This window comes from Pygocentrus nattereri, chromosome 21 (assembly GCF_015220715.1).
Source record: "Pygocentrus nattereri isolate fPygNat1 chromosome 21, fPygNat1.pri, whole genome shotgun sequence".
NCBI lineage: Eukaryota > Metazoa > Chordata > Actinopteri > Characiformes > Serrasalmidae > Pygocentrus > Pygocentrus nattereri.
In genome coordinates this window covers 12825151-12841017 of record NC_051231.1, presented here as the reverse complement: position 1 = coordinate 12841017, position 15867 = coordinate 12825151, and the positions used below count along the sequence as shown (strand labels likewise).

At 38.5% G+C, this 15867-nt stretch overlaps 1 protein-coding gene across 2 annotated transcripts in view; it reads left to right on the top strand.

The window, feature by feature from the left end:
- Positions 1–15867, top strand: part of vgll4b (vestigial-like family member 4b) — a 49266-nt gene that overhangs the window by 29380 nt on the left and 4019 nt on the right. For both annotated transcript variants that reach the window (XM_037532382.1, XM_017704743.2), the window contains 2 exons: positions 1173–1362; positions 12617–12839. In XM_037532382.1, the coding sequence (XP_037388279.1) occupies positions 1173–1362; positions 12617–12839 (413 nt within the window). The remainder of the gene's footprint in view (positions 1–1172; positions 1363–12616; positions 12840–15867) is intronic.

Sequence of the window (15867 nt, the reverse complement as noted above, 5' to 3'; positions counted from 1 at the left end):
TCATTTTAAACTGTTCATAAATAGTTCATAAAGCTTGTACAAGGTTTTTTTTTCTCATAGGTCCATTTACAGCATTTTCTGTTCTGTGCACATCATAATTCATTTCTCCGTGACCATTTTCCAAATACATTATTCCTTAAAACAGGCTGTTTTATTACAATTAAGACTTACTATGTAAATGAGCTCTGTTTTGATTGGCTGTTCTGCATTGTACATCATTCAAAAAGCAGTCCTCCTTGTAGCTTCAGTAAAAGTGGGTGGAGATGAATTGCTTTTGGCGGAATAGGAGGATTTATGTCAGTCTGTATATGGACTCTGTGGACTGGGGATACAGGCCCTTTAACTGAAGTGTCTTTGTGTGATTCTCTTTCAGAATTGAAAATAAGTATAGACTTGAAACTGGATTGTACCAGCTCAGAACCTCTCAGTAATTTTACATGAGTTTAGTGCCATGCTGGTCTTCACCTTAGCTGTTATTAGAAACAGATGAGACTGAATGAACAGAGATGGACTTTTTTTTTTACCCTTCTCTCCTGTTCAGATAGTTAGGATTGTATTAGTGAAAATTTGAGCACCGTCCATTCATCGTCTTATTTATAAATCATGCAAGAGCATTTCTATATGTTAAAGCTAATTACTAAAAGATATATATTTTTAAAAAGGTAGTATTTTGCGATAGGTACTGTGACATTTTGACTGAGGTTTTTCATTTAACCCCTTAAAATCCGAGGCTTATTATATACCAAGGCTTATTATTCAGTAATAACAGGGACTTTAATACAAAAATTGTTGAGCTATTCCTAGTTGGACCCTTGCCATTTAAGGGGTTAAGTTATGCTACATAATATACCCATTAAAGTAAAGTGATGCAACAGTTTAAAGTAATAGAAATTTATGAGTGCACTGTTATGATGAGAACTGTTATAGGGTAAAACATGCCAAAAACCTAAAAACAGAAGATTCAATAATGAATGATCGCTATTACCTTAGAGCTTCCGTTGATCTACTAAATTACATGGATATGTCTGTATGATTGACACTCAGATATTGAAGAGTGTAATTTGAGGTTTTTCAGCGAGCTTGATGGATTTATCAATGAGATCCATGTTCGTTTGGATTTGCTAAACAGCTGTATTAATAGTAGGCGTCGCTCCTGTTCTGTGTTTGTCCAGGTGAGGCTGCTCTGAGAGGTGAACCCAGAATGCAGCCCATGTCCATGCCGTCTGCAGTCAGCAACCACAGGACGGGTCCTCCTCCCATCAGCCCCAGCAAGAGGAAACACAGCGGGGACCAAGCCGACGACGACCTCGACTGTAGCAACGAGCATGTGGCCAAGATGAGCCGGCTGTTTGCTGCACAGTTGTAAGTAGAACTGCTGATCATCAGCTGTCATTTTTCTGGATGCTTTTCACACACTGACATTCACAGCTTGTGCCCCACCAAACTGCTTCTTCCAGGAATGAATTTCTAATCACATCCATATGTAATTTATCACAAAACTATAAATATTGTCTGTACTTAGATTGGGCCCCCCACAACCTAATGAGAAAACTAACAATTTTGTATTACACACAACTCATTAAACTCTTATTTTCCTTTTTGAACTGTATTTTTGAAGTATTCCATCGACACAATAAAACTTTACTTGTATGCTATTTGGCCCACCACAAACATTTTACAAAAGGTTTGGGCACCTCTGATCTAGAATGGTTACAGAAAGCCTGTAAGCAACACATTGTCTATTAGATGTGGGTAATATTATGATATTTATCAGCATTTTGATAAATTGCATCACATTACATCACGGTGTGCATCTTTTTTGAGCAAACTGTGGATATCAGGACTTCAAGAATACTGGACAACTGCATGTCTCATTACAGAGAGCATAATTAGTGCTGTTTAGCTGAATTCAGGGCAGTGTGTGTTCAACATTAAAAATGTATGCTCATACTTTAATGATAATACTTTTTTAATGGGGCTTTTTGTCAATTTCAACATATCAAATCTCAGAAAAACTAATTATTGTTTTATGTATTGTGGAAATATTATTTATATTATATTTTGACCATACTGCCCACACCTACTGTATATTAACTGCTTTATCTGCACAGTGATTGGATGTATGATTATGTTGTTATTATAATCTATTGGTACTTTTCCCTCTTGTTTGTACTCGCATATTTTATTTTAGCTATGCACTAAATGGCTCACTTTTTCATAGCCTGTTTAAAAAATATTATTAATATACACTACTCTTGTTGGTGCATGTTGTCCATTTCAACTTGAGAGCAAATGTAAAAACTAAATATCGTGATGCCATATCACCCACTCTCATCAGCCACAGTGCCCTCTCGATTCAGCCTTTTATTGTAGATGAATTTACTGCAAGGTCACAGCTTATTTCAGTGAATAAGGGGCCATGCAGGTAACTTTCCCTTTCGTGGAAAAAAAAACAGCAAAAAAGAAAAACAGCTTGGGAACAGGCTGAAGGCTGGCATGGCTGCTGAGGCTTTAGGATTCCTCACATTCCAGGCCTGTGAGCAGAGCACATGGCCCGTTTGTGGTGCCTTGTCCATGCTGTCATAGCAGAGCCCATGCAGGCACACACACATTCCTCACATTCCTGCCCAGCTTTGGAACAGCGACGTCCAGTCATGAGACACAAGACATGGCTGTTTAGCGTCGAATAACGCACCCGGGTGCGAGGCAGAGCGGCAGAGTCCAGTTCATGGCCTGAGAATGTGCGCGACAAATTAGGACCTGAGTGCGAGAAGGAGAAGGAACAACGGCTGCACTCAAAGCCTGAGCCTCAAGGGTCTCGCAGGCCGAGGATTCTCAGCATGGCAAAGCATTTATGCACATGCTTTCAGACTGAGGCACTGTGCGGGTGATATTGATAAACGCTCTTTTCTAAATAGGTCACAGTGTCAGATTATACAGTCATATATATATATATTAAACATAAAATATGACAAATGCAAATTTATTTTATGTTTAATTATTTCCTATATGTTTTTTAATTAAATAAACAGTAACTGTGTATTAAAATATGCAGAAGTGTATTGGTTTTCATGATGGAGCAAACTTCCAGTTCATAGTCCTTTAGTTTTGTTTTGACTTTTTTATTATGCTGGTAGCTGTTGGCTAACTAACATTTCTGTTTAGGTTAATTTGACTACCTGATACCTACATTTCAGCTATACGTGTATCACTGGTTGCTAACAGACTTAATATTCGATTATCAACCTTGAGTAGTTTAAGATTTCCTAATGTGAGATGAAATGCTATAAGATTAAATGTGATTCCTATAGTAAGACGGGATTTGCTTTTTTTATTTTGAGTTCCGAGTCTTGGATCTTAGTTTAGACTAAATACAGTTTCTATAATGCTGGCCCAGAAATTTAAGTTACCTGCTGCTTATTGAGATGCCGCATGTTGCCACTGCTGAGTACCAAGGCTCAGAACTGATACCAAGACTGAAAGCCTGCTCTTTCAGATGTTACATGAGAGTGGGCCTAAGGACAAAAGATGGTTTCATAACATTTTCTGTTGAATGTTCTACCAGTTTGTGCTGCATTAGAGCTCTCAGACATGCACAACCTAGCCTAGTCATTATTGTCAAGCCTCCATCACGTTCACTGTGGTTTCCCTCTCACCCCAGCCCCCCCCCATCATCCCATCATAACATGTTAATATGATCTGTGGGCTGAGATCCCACCAGTATAAATGAATGCACCAGGTCCTACTTTGTGATTTTGGGCCCTGTGGTTTCATTCTGCATTTGATTATAGCCAGCATAAAATTGTTGACATGCACTTGAAGTGGGTTTGAAACATGGTAGGGTTATTGTGTAACGCCCAATGCCCACACTTGTAACGTGATGTGATGTGATATCCCCCACAAAGAGCACCGTTATGAATAAATTTCATTGCCTGCCATTTGAAATGTTCAAAGGCAAATTGTTTTCAAAGTGATGTTCAAATTGTTTCTGCCATTAGACTTCAGGCATAGGCTTTGTAAAGAGTTTGCTGTTGTTAGCTGACTGGCTATCAGTATTGGTGTTAGAGCTCTGCTACCCAACCGAAGCCTGATGGGGCTTGGTGAAATATTGTGCTTTGGGCTGTTCGTTCAACTTTAACATCAGGCCTGGTTATATATATATATATATGTATATGTAATAGCACACTTCTCTTTTCTCTAGAACAGTCCACAATAGTATTTTTAATTCAGTTTCACATTTGATCTACTGGCAAACGTTTTGACAAATGAAATATGCTGCTTCGTAAATGTTTGGCTGAGGAAAACTGTGGACTTCAGTGCCAGAGTTGTAACTCTCGCAGGACTTTTCTCTTTTTTATGGGCAGTATGTAGCTGACACCTGACACCATGGGCTGAAGCAAGAGTGAAGGCAGCTCAGGTTTCTATTATTGTGCTCTACTAGGAAGGGCAAGCCCTGTAGCTGAGCAGAATGGATAAGTGGGGGTTGGTGGGGGGAAATGACTCTCTCTTTCTCTCACTACTTCAAGCTTTTGTCCCTCGGATACTCTCCACACTACATCTTAGACTAATATGTTCTTTGAAGCACATACTATTTTTGGACCAGCATTGTTTGAGGTATTCTGAAAAGTCATATAGTTGTTGTCGCCCCCCCCCCCCCAACATATTTCTGCAACTGCTTATTTGTTCATTATTTTTGCTCCTTTCCTCAGCAATAGGCAGTTTTAGATGTTAAGCATTCACATTAAATGAAACTGAAATCCAAAAACAAGAAAATATACCCTGCAGATTGTAATGAAAGTCGAAGTAGAGGGAGACGCACTGTTGTCGAGAGTGGGCTTGGAGTGAGGCGGGGGCCATTTTCTCATTTTCACTGCCGAGTTGAAAACAAAGGCCCCCTTATCCTGTCAGCCCACTGTGTTCTGGAAGCCTGCTCTGGCCTGTCCCTCTGGAGACGCCCCCGCTGCCATAAAAGTCCTGCAACTCCTGCTCAGCACCCCGCAGGCTCCTACACCTTAATAAGAATTCTTTCCCTTAATACAGTACAAGTCTACTGTAGTCATAACCTCCATAAAGGGTTTATATGCTTTATATTGTTTAGTATAAGGATGCATTAAACCAGCCTTTTCTCTTCTGAAACTGATATCTAACCTCATACAGAGTACTGGTATGATTTGCAGAGTGCTGTTAAATTCTACTGATTGAACACATAATCTGCATTATTAAAAGGTTATGGTCTAAACAAAGTCATTCAAACTGGTGAAATGCTCTGTTCAAGTCAAACTAGTTAGAGTTGTTCATGGTGGTAATGACAGAAACCAGACATCTGTACCTCCTTCACAGAAAGTTTCTGTGCAAAATGTGGTTATGCATATGCTGCCTAATATGTGAGCTGTTATTTTGTGAAATTAATTTGGGCCTAAACTCTATTGTTTAAACACATTCTTGGTGGCAAAGAACTTGCAGGTTGCTGTAAGGCTAAACAGTCTGCCAATAGTCAGATTTATCACTATTTTAACATTAACACTGCAATAACAATTTGTTTTTGAATCCATTCTTTGTGGAGGGACATAGCAGGGAGATAAAATAGTCAAATGGCCAAAGAAAACAGATTTTTATCATTGCATATGAAAACTCAGACAGAGGTAGGTTCACTGTTGGTTTTGGATAGTAAATAAAATATATTTATAATTATATCTGTAATTATATATAATTATATCTATTTTTGTGCTCTAGACATAGTGACCCCTGGTTCCCGTCACCACCACTGTAAAGAAATCTGAACCATTTCACACCAAACCACTCTGAATCACTCTTGTTTACCTCTCAAGCACTCAATTATGAAGAAACTTTGAAAAAATGGTGGAATTCTTTTTTGTTTAGTATTTGCAGTGTACATAGACAGTTTATAAAATGGCATTGTTAGAATTTTCTGTGTTGATACTGATTCAGAATATCACAAGTTCCTTTTAAAAGGAACGTCTTATTAGCAAATAAACTGAACTTTGTCGACGGCCTTGAAATTTTTTGCCTGTCAAAAAATTTGATGAAGGCATGAAATTTGTGCTTGACCTTATGTTCTCAGGGGTCTCCGCTGGGCCCTATTACTGAAAGAACTGGGTAGCAGGGGAGGCCTGTTCTTGTAAAGGGTTCTCCCAGGGCTAGAACAAGCCCATGCCTGCTGGGAACTTTCAGAGTGAGTATTTCTCATGCCTTCTTGGCCAGCCAAACGGGGAATGGAGAAAAGCCAGTGCTAAAGTGGTTTGAGCCTATGAAATCATTTGCTGATGATTTCTGCATAGTGTACCAGCACAGAGTAAATGACTGCAGTTGAAATTAGTGTATTTATTTAGGGAAAATGTAAACATTTAGTGGATAGCACTTCTTAGAAATGTAATAACTTTTATTTCAAATGTTTTGTCTTGTGTATGTTTTTGAATAATCAATAAGTTCTTGGGTAAAAGTATTGATGAGTATTCTCTCCTATCTAAACGTGTAAGTTATTGAAACTGCTGGCTGCCACCATTTGTTGCTGAGCCTTTTTTTTCTAGTAATTAGTTTGAAGCAATACTGAATAGTGTTTAGCAACTAAGCATAAGATTCAGTAGGGTTAGTTTAATTAAGGTTAATTTAACATGATATACTCAACATGTATAATCTACAGTTTTGGCTTTTGTCTCCACCAGCTCTTGTAAAAGCCGCTCTAACTGATAACAGCAAGTGTTTATAGTTTATATTTACTGTTAGGCTGGCTGATGGTAAACAGCACGTATGGGGCCGCCTACATCAGTTGGAGTATGGTTTTCCGAAACCTCCCTGTGCAAGGCTGTGTTTGTATCCTGTGGTTCTGCCTTCCCCAGCTTGATTTCTCCCAGATGTTTCCTGTATCTCCTAAGGGCGAGGTTCCAGTGACTTTTAAAGGAGAAATAAAAAATCCAGCGCGCCAAGATTGTCAAGAGCTTTTTGCTGAGCTACTCTGAAAATACTATTGTGTATGTTCCCATTCTTTATTGCCTCTGAGGAGAGTCTCCCAGAGCATACGTCACCTCTATAAAATTCAAAGCAGGTTTGCTACCTTGCTGAGCATGCACATCTTTTCAAACCAGCAAACTTTTGAACCTTAAAAACAGAGTTCCTCAAAGTGAAACCACTCTCAGGAGGCTGAGCCGCTAGAGTTACTGCACATGGATTTCTATTTGAGGTTTGACTGTTAGTTGAAGTGACATGAGACCAGTGACAATAAAGCATGCATTAAAGGCAAGATTGGAGAGTTTAAATATTGTAGTCAAAGCACTACTTTATCATTTTATATAGTGTGGTTAGCTCTGATTCTAAAATTAATGGATGCCTGGGAATAACCAGTTTAAGATGCCACAGCTTATTCCCACTAATTGTATGCTGTATATAACCAAAGACCTTGTTAAAGAAGAAAAAAAAAGACTTTGCCATATTGGCTCTTAGGCTGGAGCTATTGATGCATGTGTTTTTCCCAATACTTGTTCACCCTTTTTATATTTAGTATAATTATCTAATCACAAATTAATAACTATATAGGAGTGAAACTTTTATTGTGAAGGAAGTCACAGCCAACCCGAGCCCTTTTCCCTTTGTTATTTATTTTGTGCTAGACTGCTTGCCAAGTTCTAGGGGCCCAGTGCTTTCTTGTGGGAGGACGGAGGGTTTTCTTCATGCTTTTTGGCAGAGATAAAAGTTGGGCAAGTACTAACCCATTCTGTGCCTTACTTAATCAAAACAGATGACTTCTATATCTTTCTTTCTTTTTGTGGACTAGTTTGCCTGTGAGAGTTTTACATTTAGCTATATGCTCTTGGCTTTACAAAGGTGTACAAACAGTAGAAGGTGAAAGGATAAAAAGCACACAAAATCTAGCAGAATATCACAGCTGTCGGAACCGTGTATCTCCAAAATAACTTTTACAGGAAAAAATAATTTACTTTTAATGTAAGTCAGTAGAACTTTTCTCCAAGTCATTTTGGGTCAATTCTTTTGGTCCATTCACCATGCATGCACAATGTGAAGGGCAACCAGCATTTTCAAATTATGTCAAAAACTGGGAAAAAATGGTTCTGACCGCATTGATATACTATGCAAAACATCAAGGTAAAGCCTCCATTTCTTTCATTTCCTAGTCAAATGGCCACTCAGTACAGCTTCGTTTTCCAGTGTCAGGAAAAAAGCAACAGCATATTATACGGAAGCCTCAATGTCTAAATATATCACATTTTCAGTATTAAGTTTTTCCTCTCTTTACCTTTTTATCACAGTTTCCATTCTTTTCAATAGATGCGCATTTCAGTTTTTCATCCAAGAAACCAGCGGGGATATTTTTCATGTAAAGAGTTGAGTCTTGGAAATTGGTTTTGTATTTTCTACTTCTCACTATCCTAATGATCCCACGTCCCCACACGATGCTGAGGACTGTCCCCTTTCTTATGGAAGAGGAGTATCTTAAAGCTCTTAAATGAGCACTAGTCTTAAACTAGTACTTATTGGTCATTTTGACTGGAAATGAAATAAGTCAAAGGTGGTCTCTGACTTTTGCACAGTAATGTATAGCCAGAATGATAAGTCTTACTTGGTTGTAGAGCAAAGACAGAGAAACATTTTGAACAGCGGTAATACAGTCAGAACATGTACAGTTAGCAAAGATTTACTGAATTGCTTTTGAAAGATTCTTAGATTGAGCAAAGGAACAGGCTTTTCTCATGCCATTCATTTGTACATAACGATTTTACAACCTCGCTTTACTTGTAAGAGATAAACAGGCTGTTAGTGTGTTTTTAAGGCTGAGATGTAAATTAGCTTTGTTCAGTTTGGCTACCCTTTACTGATTGGTGCATCATTAGCGAAGCAGTCCTGACGGAAACGGTCCTGATAACTTCAGCATTAATGAGCGGAGCTAAACAGCTGTAGACTCAATAGGTGAATTAGTAGCAATGAATTTAAAATGGGGTGTTTTTACCATTCAGCCCTCAGTCAATACAATGTTTAAATACTACATCTGCCTCCCCAAAAGGTAAATACATTTTTACAAAATAATTCTGCTAGAAGACTATACTGGAAGTATTCAGAGATGAGGGACATTGGGACTGAGAGGCAAGGACACTAAAGCAGTGAGAATATTGCTTTGGAAAACCTCATTCTGTCTTCTTTGTTATTCTCTGAACTGTGGCCTTAGTTTATTCACTCTGCACCATCCCCAGAGAGAACGACCACATTTATGCCCTTTTTTGGGGCAGACCACTTCCTCAGAAATTGCCAGCCCTTGAGAAAGGAACAGCAAATAATTATAAGATTGCATAAAAGGGACTCTCGTGTGGCAACGTTTTTAGAGGGTCATGAGACCTTCACTGGAGAGGCTTTGTGAAATTTTCTTTTCCTGTGCACAGTCATTTAATTTTGTATTGCTCTTCATTGACCTAGCTTCTCTCAAATGCTTTGAATTGTTATAAAATATGAGATGGCATTCTCTGTATTTCTTCAATGCTGAGAATGCTGCTCTTTTATTTGCGCAGGACAATGCTGAAATGCTGAAGGTGCCCCTGTTTCATTGTACCTTCTTTTATTGCAACATTTTGAACGCGGGCCTAGTTTTCTTTGGACTTCTCAGGAAGTCTGAACTGTGTTGACCTGTATAATTAAGAGTTTTTTGGAAGCCTCTGTTTAAAGTAATGGTGGCTTGTGTTTGGAATAGCATGCTGGAGTGAAAGGGATGGTGTCTGAGCATAGATTTTACCAAAGCAGGTTTAAATCCATGCACTAAAAGTGCCTCTTTTTCACTCTACAATAGTCACTGTGGGGGAAAGACATTTCCAGTGGACATAGCGGCATGCTTGCAGGTGCTTTACTTGCCAGTTTAGTTGCCAAGTAACAGACTATTTCGAGGGCCACACGGCTTGACAGAATATGCACTCCCTAGCCCTTAAAGCAATGCTTCATTGTCTATACAACTGGACAAACAGCTGTGAATGTGTGTGTGTATGTATGTATGTATACGTGTGTGTGTATGTAAAATATATTAGAGCTGTCAAACGATTAAAACATTTAATCGCGATTAACCACTTTTTAAAAATCTGTGTAAATGTTATACAAAATAAGGATTTTTAAGTGAAATGTTACAGTTAAAATGGTGCACACGTTTTATGCTAAATGTACTTATGTTAAAACCTGCTGGGACAAGAGAAAACTGTAAGGGAGTTTTATTCACTCACATACTAGGCAGTAATACTGAAAATTGGATTTGTAATAGATTAGGGAGCTGCAGTCTCAAATATAAGACATGTAGTCACATACTACTGTGTCTTAGTTCAGATATATGTAACAGAAGAAAATAAAAACAGTGCTACAGCATGTAAACAGCATGTAAACGTGGCTACTCACTAGCAAAGTTTACATGCAGCCTAATAATCCGTTAATAATCCGACTAATAGCTCAATCAGAATAGAATACGTCCATGTAAACACCTCAATCGGAACAGTCTAGTCCGATTGAGGCCATTCGGAATACAATTTCTATCCGGTTGAACGAGGTGGGTAAATCTGTAAATAATCCGTTAATTAGAGGAATAATAGCCGTGTAAATGCCTGAATCCGATTACTCTCCAATCGGAACGTGTAAGTACGTTCTGCGCATGCGCGTCATAGCGAAAGGTTTATACCATTCATTGTGGCGGAGCTGAAACTGATTCTGCAGAGGAGACGAGGTTTATACTCTGAGCTTTAAAAGACGGCAGCGGGACGGACGGCCAACTTATGTTTCTCAGAGCACGACGTCTTCCTCTCGCCGCTTCCTTTATAAGTACATGTGAAGGGCGTTTTTCTGAGTCTGACGTCAGTTTAAAGCAATTAAAACCACAAGCGCGCTAACTGGAAACTCATCTCCCTCTGCCTGGACATCACGTGATGTTCGCTGTCATGGTAACGTTTACTCTCAGCGCTACTCCACACACATTCTGCATCGGATTAGTTGTAGTGAGCAGGTAAACGAAGATTTTCATCAGATTGTTCAACAGAGTGAGAATAAACACCTCAGTCTGAATCTGTAATGCGACTGTTTTCTATCGGACTGGCAAAAATCTTTGCATGTAAACACGGACACTTACTCCTCTACTCTTAATGAGAGACGCCGCACACGGTCAAGTCTCAGCATGAACTACGGATGACTCGCAGGGCCAAATAGAATTTGCGATAACGGCACTATTTTTTTAAATTGGGTTTAATTAAGACTGCATTAATGCGTGTGTGTGTGTATGTATGTATGTATGTATGTATATATATATATATATATATATATATATATATATATATACTGACATTTATATATTGCTGCTGTATAGTTTGGAAATGTCTGTTGCCTTTTATATTGTGCATTATTTTTAAGATGAGTGGACCAAATTAAATGGCCCAAATTTATTTGAAAAGAAGTCTGTTTCCATTGACTTACATTAAAAGTAAAGTATGTGTTGTTTTTTTTTTCCCCCTTCTCCTTTAAAGACAGCAGTGATAAATATATATGCAAATATTCACACACCCCAGAAATGTGGTAGCTTAGTATTTTAGTACCACTGAAATGTTAACGCAGTTAAAAGGATCTCCGTGACCCACAACCCTGCTAAATTCTGAATTAAAAGGACCAATTTCTGCATCCTTTGCTGCCTAATTAAAGTTTAACCGCCCCCCCTCAAGCCCCCTCTTTCCGCTCCGTTGTCCAGGTCTGCACTCTCTGAAGGGTATTAAGTTCTCTTCCTGTGAAGCGTACATGAAGTCTTTTGAGTTCTGGGCTTGCGCCCTTCACTGGGCCTCTGCTTGGTTGGCAGCAGGAGGCTGCTCCTTCAGGAAGTGCGGAATGCACAGCGGAACAGCGCACACACCAGGGCTGTACCGCATGTGTGTCTGTTCTTTCAGAGGGGAGAAAAAAAAGATGGAAATGGGAGTTTGTGTTGGGAATGAGCCATTTTGATTGTTAGAAATAAGTGGACTATTTACTGCCCAGTCAGTTGAGTTGCTTGATAAGTGCTTGTGAACGCAGAAGCAACTTTGTTTAAAAGACCTCTATGATTGGGTGTAGGCCAGAGCCGATAACTACAAGCTAGCAAAATGTCATCCTGCGTTTTTCCCTGAGGCACTGAAAACTGCTCATAATTCATTTTTACATGGCCATTTTTCTAACTCTCTTCATCCCTGTTAGACACGCCTCTTTTTGTTAATGTGCCTGTTTCTTATTGTAAAAGAAGCAGTAGGAGAATTTTCAAAATGGCTTAACAATTGATTAGTTGAAAAGGTACATTTTACTCTGTCCTGTATTCTCTAGGGTATTTGGGCAGATCTGATAAAAGCAGTTTTTTTTTTAAATACTTAAAACAAACTGGACTTAGTTGAGTAATATTGGAAAGACATATATGTAGGCAAATTAATTCAGGAAGATATTTCAGTGTATGTCGGCAGCGTTGGCTGCATTCAGACTTATCAGGCTGTGCTGGCTGGTGGAACGCTCCACGCTGCATGCCAGGCCCCCACTGAAAGCAGTATTAATAGCTGTGCTGTTTGTGCTGTGTTTGACATGAGGCCCAGTACAATCCTGCTCTTGTTCCTCTTTGCAGAGGCAAGCCTGCCAACGGGGACTACCGCAAGGACCCTCGGGATCGCAGCCGTAGCCCCATCGAGCGCGCTGTGGCCCCCACCATGAGCCTCCACGGCGGCCACCTCTACGCCCACATGCCCAGCCTGGCCATGGACCAGCCCCTCGCACTGACCAAAAACAGCATGGATGCTGCTCGTACTGTCACCATCTCGCCTACTGTCAGTCCTGTCGAGCGCCAGCAGGTAACAGCACCCACCATGCTAGCGCTCTGGCCATGTGTTCACAGTGGGTGGATCTTAAAAGCTTCATCCTTGTTTCCTTTCCTTGCATCCAAGGCTGGCTTTACTTGGTGGAACTTTCATGCAACCTGCATGAATCTAAATTGTACTTGTGTCCTGCAATTAATTTGAAACTGAACCACAACAGTTGCAGCTGTCTCAACTTTGTGAAACAGCGGCCAGGTGAAGCAACAATGACCCATCATGCTAAGGATGTAGTTCAAAATGATTGATTTCACTAGATCAATAGACAAGATTAAACTGTGTGGTTCATTGGGTGGTTGAAAAGGAGTAGAAAGGTCAAGTAGGTTATAACCGTAATGGCCACTTAAGCATGAATTTTCAAAGGATTAACAACACAGAACAAAAATAGATTAAAACCTAAAATATTCAATAAAGAACCCTAAATAGAGAGATTTCAAATCAGATATGTAGATAAGACATATATAGAAAAATACAAAAATTTGTACAAAGTTGTTCTACCTTGTGCATGAAGACTTGGAGTAATTTTGTTGCTTGCAACTTTGCTTTTGCATTGCTTTGCTTACTTATCAAGTTGTACATAAATGATTTTGGTGGTACGTCACACCCTGCAACTTGTTTCATGCATATTTCACGGCCTTAGCTCCTATCTCTGAGGACACAAGGAAAAGTTGCAAGGATGGAGAGGTCAACACTTGTAGAATGAGATGCCCTTCACTGTCCATTAAAAAAATAAAAATAAAAAAAACAAAACACATCTTAAGTACCAGTTGAGGTTTTACATACAGTAACACAGACCTACATCATGGGCCTCAAATAAGGTCTTCTGTGAAGGGTGTTTAACTACGCTCTTCTCTCAGTATTTAAACTGATACATCCTTGAAAATGGCAAATTTCAACTGATTTCAAGATCACAGACTGATTTCAAGAGCACAGTTTTGAGATCCACCCACTGTGTTTTACAGTGTCACTGTAGAATGAAGGCTCATCCTGTATAGGGCTATCACTACAGATATCCACTGATCTAGTACCAGATATAAACAGAAAATGCTTGATCAACTGAAGAGGAAAGAAATAATCGTGTAACAGATGTATCCCCAAACAAACCTCATGTTGTATAATGCGATGTTTAGTTGTGTAGTTCTTTCAGTGGGGCAATAAAGTGGTTCAGCATTATAGCTTTTTGTTAGATCTAAAAGGAATTAGTGATTTTTTGCATAATTTCTGTGAAATTCAGTTTTTTTATATGTAAACATTCAGAGTGGCTTGATTTGAAGTGAATCATTGTAGAAAAAAACACTTCTTTAAAGTGGTGGTGATAGGAACAACACATATGTAGCCATTTTATTTATTATTCTAAAATAGGGATGGGTGATATATGAAAAAAAAATACTTAAATACATTTTCACGGACCAAATGGAACCTGTAGAGCCACATAAAATAAGAATAATCATAAACCGACATTACTGTGATTTCTTGTTTAATGTGTTATAAGCTGTACTGCACTAAATCCAAATATACAGGCTTATTTATGCTCACTTTGTACTGAGGCATATAGTAGTATGTTCAGAACAGTAATATGTAGTATGTAATATGTTCAGAAAAGCGTATTGTGTTTATCATAACAAAATATTGTCATATCGCCCAGCCCATTCTAAATCAGCATTGAACCTATATGTGTCTTCTGAGTTTTTCTGTGTAATGTAGATGATGGTAAAATAGTGATTTAACTTTTTAAAGAAAATCTTTGGGGACTTTTTTCCCTAAGAACACCCAGCATGTAGCTCTCCACCATGAATTTGAAATAGCATGTATTTAAAAAAATACTTTTAGGCAAAAGCTTTATCAAAACTATCATAAAACATCAGGCCTCTTTCGCCAACCATTCTTAAGAGGAAATTTCTTCTTAAAACCCACTTGCATGGTTTTCACAAAGATTCTGACATTCACCAGTGTTTTCATCTTTAGGATTTGTTCTTAGGTAACAGAATCTACACACACTCAAGAGCACAAAGGTGTAAACAGTTCTGTACTTTAAGAACACATCATTAATCTGATATAGACTTTTTCTTGAGACCTTTCTCCAGAACACACTGAACATGCTGGTGAATGAGGTCCAATATCTTGGACATCAGGCAGTGTATTTCTAACCATTTCATATATCTTTCTGAGAGGGAACTTTTAGAGGTGGACGTCTGGTTGTCACCACCACTATGAACTAAGTTTCTGTAAGTTTCTCTAGAACAGAGCATTTCACACCAAATCACTGAAAACGTCTTGGTTTACATTTGATTGAATTATGCAGTCATTTTGGAAACTCTTTGGAATTCCTCTTTTAAGTGAAGTGCCTTGATTGAGTTGCTACTAGTTTCTCAAGTGGCATCATGCTATGTGTAGTTTTGATGATATTTGATGATACTGATTATTTTGATGCATCATTCAGTATCATTGTATTGATGTATCATTCAAAATGTAAAATAAATGATAACACAACCTTTTCAAGATTCCAGAATGGTTTACTGGTAAAAGATAAACGAGTCTTTAAAAATACTGACATTGCAAAAGGTTTATGCATATTGGTGTCTATCAGGCTCTGTTTCTTCCTGTTAAAGAGAAGATTAAAAGAATTAATCAGTAGGTAAATTGAGAGTATAATTAATTGTGACTAATCCTGTATAATGTTAGCTGGTGAAGGTTAATGACTGCAGAGATTCTTTCTTAATGACTTCTTAAAGGTTTCTTTAAAAAATCTCAAAATATTCAAAAAATATCTCTTTACACTGTTGTTATGACTTCAAATCCTCACTCAGAATTGAGACGGACATTAGAGGAGTTGGAATACATGAAGCTTTTCCTTCCAAAAAGGAAAACATTCCTTTATTAGGTACATCTGAATGAACTGTGAAAAGGCTGTGCTTGTGTGACACTGACACTCAACAGGCCCCTTTGTGCTGACATCTGTCTTGGCTGCCTATTACAATCTAGCCTTTTTCATTAGTAATTTTAATTT